Source organism: Elephantulus edwardii, unplaced genomic scaffold (genome assembly GCF_000299155.1).
Source record: "Elephantulus edwardii isolate Elephantulus edwardi_28Jun2011 unplaced genomic scaffold, EleEdw1.0 scaffold00005, whole genome shotgun sequence".
NCBI lineage: Eukaryota > Metazoa > Chordata > Mammalia > Macroscelidea > Macroscelididae > Elephantulus > Elephantulus edwardii.
The window spans coordinates 20992019-20997916 of record NW_006399755.1 but is presented as its reverse complement, the minus strand read 5'-3'; the positions used below and the strand labels follow the sequence as shown (position 1 = coordinate 20997916).

Genomic DNA, 5898 nt, shown 5'->3' with positions numbered 1-5898 from the left:
GGGTCGCTATGAGTCCCAAGTGACTCGATGGCACATAACAACAAGAACAACAGTACTGCTTTAACAGAAACAACACAAGTGGGTGGTTTAAAAAAGTCTTTATTTTTCTTACTATTTAGGAAGCTATTGCTCACTATTTAGAAGTCTGGAAGTAAGCTCCACCTCCAGGGAAACACTTTGTCTGTGTGAATGTTGAATTAAAACCTTTGTCTCAGCTTCTGTAGTCTGAATAGTCCTCACTTCAAGAGATCTGTTATGTTCATTTTATGAGTGTTTGTTCTTTTGTATTTGATACTCCCTACACTCAGAAGTGATTGACTCAGCAATTTCCTACATTGATTGGGTCTCATTAGCATAACAAAGAAAACTCCATTTCAAAATAGGATTACATCCACAAGTATAAAAATTATAATTCCAGTAGATATCTTCAGACCTGCATAAACACTACAAAGTGTCTTCAGAACACTGCATGGTTTAAAATCAGAAAGGATGTAAACCAGGGATGAGTACCACCTCCACACCTTTTCAATCTATATGCAGAACAGATCATGCAGGAGGCTGGGCTCTATGAGGAGGAATATGGCATCAGGATTGGAGGAAGACTCATCCACAACCTGCATTATGCAGATGATACAACCCTGCTTCGTGAAACTGAGGAGAACCTGAAGCACTTAATGCAGAAGGTCAAGGACAGTAGCCTTCAATCTGGATTAACGCTCAACATTGCAGAGTGGAGTATACTTGGGGTGGAAGTGTGGATGTGCCGTGTGGGGGCGGGATTGTGTACCAATGAAGGAGTTTTTCTTTTGCTTTTCAAGGAGAGGAGCAAACTGGGGGTGGGGGTAGGGGTGAGTGGGTGGGGAGAAAAGTGCAACAATGAATGAAAGGAATTCCAAAATCTCTGTAGATGTTCATTGAAATTAATAATAATGATAAAAGGGGGGGGGAAAGAAAGCAAAGATTCTCACCACTGAGCTGACTGGCAGCGTTATGATAGATAGAAGAGAGATTGAGATTGTTAACAGCTTTAGTTTGCTTGGCTCCGCAATCAACACTCTTGGTAGCAGCGGTCAGGAAATAAAAAGATTAATTTCATTGGTAAAGTTTGCTCTCAGGGACCTCTCCAGAGTACTGAAGAACAACGATGTCGGTCTAGAGACTAAAGTGCATATGATACAAGCCATAGTCTTTGCAATTACTTGCTATGCATCACAGAGCTGGTCAGTGACTAGGGATGATAGAAGGATAATTGATGCCTTTGAGCTGTGGTGTTGGAGAAGAGTATTGCATATACCATGGACTTCTAAGAAAACAAACAGCTTTGTCCTGGGAGGGTGAAGTCGGGCTGCTCCTTGGGGGCAAGGATTCTGAAGCTTCATCTGACATACTTTGGACATGTTGCAAGAAGGGACAAGTCCTTGGAGAAGAACGTCATGCTTGGGAGGGTGGAGGGACAGTGCAGGAGAGGAAGACTCTCTATGAGATGGATTGATTCAGTGACTGGGATAATGGGGTTAGATGTGTTGGAGATGGTGAGATTGGCACAGGATAGGGCAGAGTTTAGGGCTGTTATACATTGAGCCACAGGTGACTCAATGGCACATAACAACAACTAATACACACACACACACACACACACACACACACACCTGGAGAGTAAGGTGTGCCTGATACAGGCCATGGTCTTTACAATAATTTGCTATGCATCAGAGAGCTGGACAAAGACTAGGGATGATAGAAGGAGAATTTATTCCTTTGAGCTGTGGTGATAGAGATTATTGAATATACCATGTACAGCTAAGAAAATGAACCTGGAGAGGGTTAGTCCTGGAGAAGGTTAAACCAGTCTGCTCCCTGGAGGCAAGGATTCTGAGGCTTGGAGATGAACCTCATGTTGGAAAAGCAGAGAGTTGAAAAAGAAAGACAGATCTTTAACCAGATGGATTGACACAGTGCCTTCAGCAATGAAGCAATGGGCTCAAATGTGTCAGAGATTGTGAGGATGGTACAGGATAGGGTACATAGTTGACCATCCCACAAGTTTTAGTAGGAGGGTATTTCCCATCTTTCTCCCAAGGAGCAGCTAGTGGGTTCAAAACACCTGTCTACGTGTTGGCAGTGCAACTCTTTGCCCATTGTTATTATTGTGTGCCATTCAAACCAACCTATAGTTTACCTTCTAACAGGTTTTCAGTGCCAGTAAATCTCAAGGGAAGAGATTCTTCGCCCACAGAGCAGCTGTGGGATTTCAGCACAGCTTCGTACCACTAGGCCACCAGAGCTCCCTCTTTACCCAATGTTGCTATTGTTGTTAAGTGCTATTGCATTGAATATGATTCATAGTGACCCTATTAAAAACAGAACTGAATCTCAAGCTTTGCCATCTTTGTTTACAAAGAACATTCACTCTGGCTACACACTTTGCAAGACACAGTCTGTTTGGGTTTTTGGCAGTCCATGGGATATTCAGTACTCTTATGTAGCACCACTTCTCAAAGGCACCAATTCTACTGTCATCCTTATTCATTGTTCAGGGACAATGGGTAGCATATCATTGAGAATGATGTCCTGAATCAGCTGCACCTGAGTCTTCAAATTGACATCATCGCTCTTCGTCATTTTGGAGAAATCTCTGACCACAGACTAACCAATTCAATTAGTCTCCTGATTTCCTAACTGCTGGGATGGAGAGTTTTGATTGTTGATCCAAGGAAGATGAAATCATCAACAGCTTCAATTCTTTCTCCCATCTGTCATAATGTTGACTATTGGTCCCATGAAGAGAACCTTTTTTTTCTTGATGTTGCATTGTAATACATACCAAAGACTGGAGTCCTTGATCTTCTGCAGCAAACATTTCTTATCCTCCTCACTTTTTTTTTAAATGTAAAGAAATTTAATTATTTTGAGATATTTTAGTAAATCAGTATTCAACCCATATTCATCTACACAATGGAATTCAAAGCATATTTCAGACATTCAGGCAAGGGGGAAAAATACGGATGGCAAGCAAAGTTATGTTATCTGTGTAATAATAGTTGTTGATGAGTCTTGCTTCAACTCGATGTGACATTCTTCTTCATAAAGTCAGACTTTGTGAATTATTTGCTCAGCATACAAACTGAATAGGTGTAGAGAAAGGATAAAACCTTGAAGTACAGCTGTTCTGATTTTAAGCCATGTAGTATTCCCTCGCTCCATTCAGACAATAGCCTTTTGGTCTAAGTAGAGGTTTCCATATTAGCACAATTAAGTGTTCTAGGATTCTCATTATTCTCAATGTTAGTCATAATTTTTTTATGTTCCATAGAATCAAATGCTTCTGCATAGTCAATAAAACATAAATATTCTACTCATATTTTTTGCTTACAACCAGGATCCATCTGGCATTAGCAATGATATCCCTGGGTCATGTTAGGCTATATAATATTGAGAGAGAGAGAGAGAGAGAGAGACAATACTTAGGTAGATAGATAGATACATGGGTAGATAGATATAGGTATTGACAACCAACAGTAACAGGGCTAGAAAAAATCCTGTAGTAAGGTACAACAGACCCAGGTGTCCTGTGATAGAATTGGTCGGAGAGACTATTCAATTAAGAGGAACCAGTTCTCAGGTTGCCTAAAAGAAGCTATTTCTCAAGGATCTGAGACTTCTCAAGAGATGGAAAGGAGGCTGAGAAGAGGCTCATATAAAAGAATGCAAAGACCTTTTTGCTTTAAATGCATAAAAGAGCAAAGTGAGCTATCCTGCAGCCAAGAGTGCATATGCTCTCTTATTTCAGGAAGCCTGCCAAACTTGCTTCCTAATTCTGATCCTACTTCATAGCCTGTTGATCCTGATCCCAGGTTTCACCTCATTACTTTTTTTAGTAAGCCACTTAACTGTTCATAGTATTGTGAGTTTTGTATGGTCATTGCAATGGATTGTCAAACATAGAAGAAAAATGGTGAGTGCTGTTAAGAGAGATAGTTGGTATAAGAACTTGTGGAAAAGTTGGAGAGTAGAGGTATCCCTGATCTCTACCATAGGGGAACTTGTGATTATAATCACATTCTCATTAGCCTCCCTGAAGTTAGATAGGCCGGTACTACTACTCCTATCAAATTTGGAAAGGTTTTTTAAAAAGTCACATGAAACTAGAACTCCACTAGAAAACTCAGAACATGTTCAACAACTTGCTTTTTATTTTGCCTGCTTTAGATAAACAAGATAATGAAAAAGGTGCTTATCTATCATATTGCTAGAAACAGAAACTGTCTTTTGCTAACACAAGCTAGAATATGTATTGTTTTAAAAGGATATAATATATTATGCTTGAGAAAATAAAATTGCAGGACAGAGTAATTTTTTTTAAATCCCTAATAGAAATGTATTTCTCAGACTCTTTTGGCACTGAGATGACAGAACTGATTTAAGTTTTATCAACTAGATGCAATTGCATGAGATTCAGAAGGCACAGCGTGCAAGGGTGAGATTACATTTATTAATTTGTATGTGTTATTATGCCTAGTCTTTATCCTGGCGAGCATTAATATATCCACTGCCTGCTCCTTAGCTTTGCGATTACAGGTATGTGAAACATCAGGCTACAAGTTCCTGATCAGTGATTGTATTGGACGTTCTTGAAAATGAACTCAACAACAACCTGCAACTGCCATCTCTCCATCTCTTGGAATAATTTTATGTGCACTTCTTCCCTATATTAAAATATTTTCTAATAGAAATACTTAGTTTCTATTTCCTATATCGAACCCAGAATGGTTCTAGTATCAATCCATAGAAACTTAAGCTGCTAGGTGAGTGGCCATACGTCTCTATAAGTTCAAATTCACCAATTCTTCCTCAGGAGAAAGATGAGTAAGTTCCTCCTGAGCAGTTTACAGCTTCCAAAAACTCGCTGGAAGATCAGGCATGAATCATTTCCAGCTCAACAGCAATGATTGACAGAGTGGTATAAACGATAATATTCATTGTACATTCTTGTGCAATATATTGGTGACCACCATTGTTGTATGTTTGGCATTAACCTTACCCTTTCCATTTCAAACAGATGGCAGAAGTTTGTTGAGTTGTTAAGCAAAGCTTCCTCTGATATATCATCTGACTTGCCCACAGGTGAGTTTGGCTATTTTGTTTCTCTTGTTATCTTTGCAAGAGACAGAAAAATTGTTAGTAAAGAAATCCTCCTCTAGAAACACCCTTTTGGGAGAACTCTTATTTCCGGGAGCTGTTTTTGGTTGTACAGTGTGCTGACTGGATTTCATATCATTCCTCCTTGATGTGTAAATGACTCAACAGTCAAGGAAAAGGGAGGAAAAATATCTTTGATGGCTATTTTTAAAAACATATTTTTTAATTATTAGTTGCAGTAGGGTTGATTTGATCTTATTTGGTCCCATGTGTTATAAAATTGAACTGCTCCATAAAATAAGCGTGGCTGCATTCTTAGCAAACAGATGACCAGACCTGTCTCCTACAGGACACCTAAATGGAATCTGTCTGTTTTTAGGTTGGCAGTTGAACCCAACCAAACATTGACACCACTTGGATCTCAGTTGGGTCATAAAAATACTTAATTGTCTAAATTTTAGCTGGTAAGACATTATCTGGTGGTGGTGGTGGTGGTGGTGGTGGTGTATACTATCAAGTTGGAAGCAACTCATATTTGATACTCCAGTCAGTTTTCAGAGGCAGTAAAATGCATTGGAGGAGACTGCACTTCTTTCTTTTGTGGAGGAGGTAATGGATTTGAACTACTTGCTTTTGGGTTGGCATTATAACTCCTTACCACTGAGCCATTAGAGCTGTAGGTATTGTCTAGTAATAGTGATGTAAGACTAATTTGTAGCATTTAAGATCTTTAAAGGTAAGATACTTACAAAAGTATTATTA

General features: G+C 39.3%; 1 protein-coding gene across 1 annotated transcript in view; it reads left to right on the top strand.

The window, feature by feature from the left end:
- The window catches only part of LOC102856906 (chromosome unknown open reading frame, human C1orf87), a 150512-nt gene that overhangs the window by 123662 nt on the left and 20952 nt on the right, over positions 1 to 5898 (top strand). Inside the window, exon 9 of the mRNA XM_006879745.1 lies at positions 5057 to 5121. Within this exon, the coding sequence (XP_006879807.1) occupies positions 5057 to 5121 (65 nt within the window). The remainder of the gene's footprint in view (positions 1 to 5056; positions 5122 to 5898) is intronic.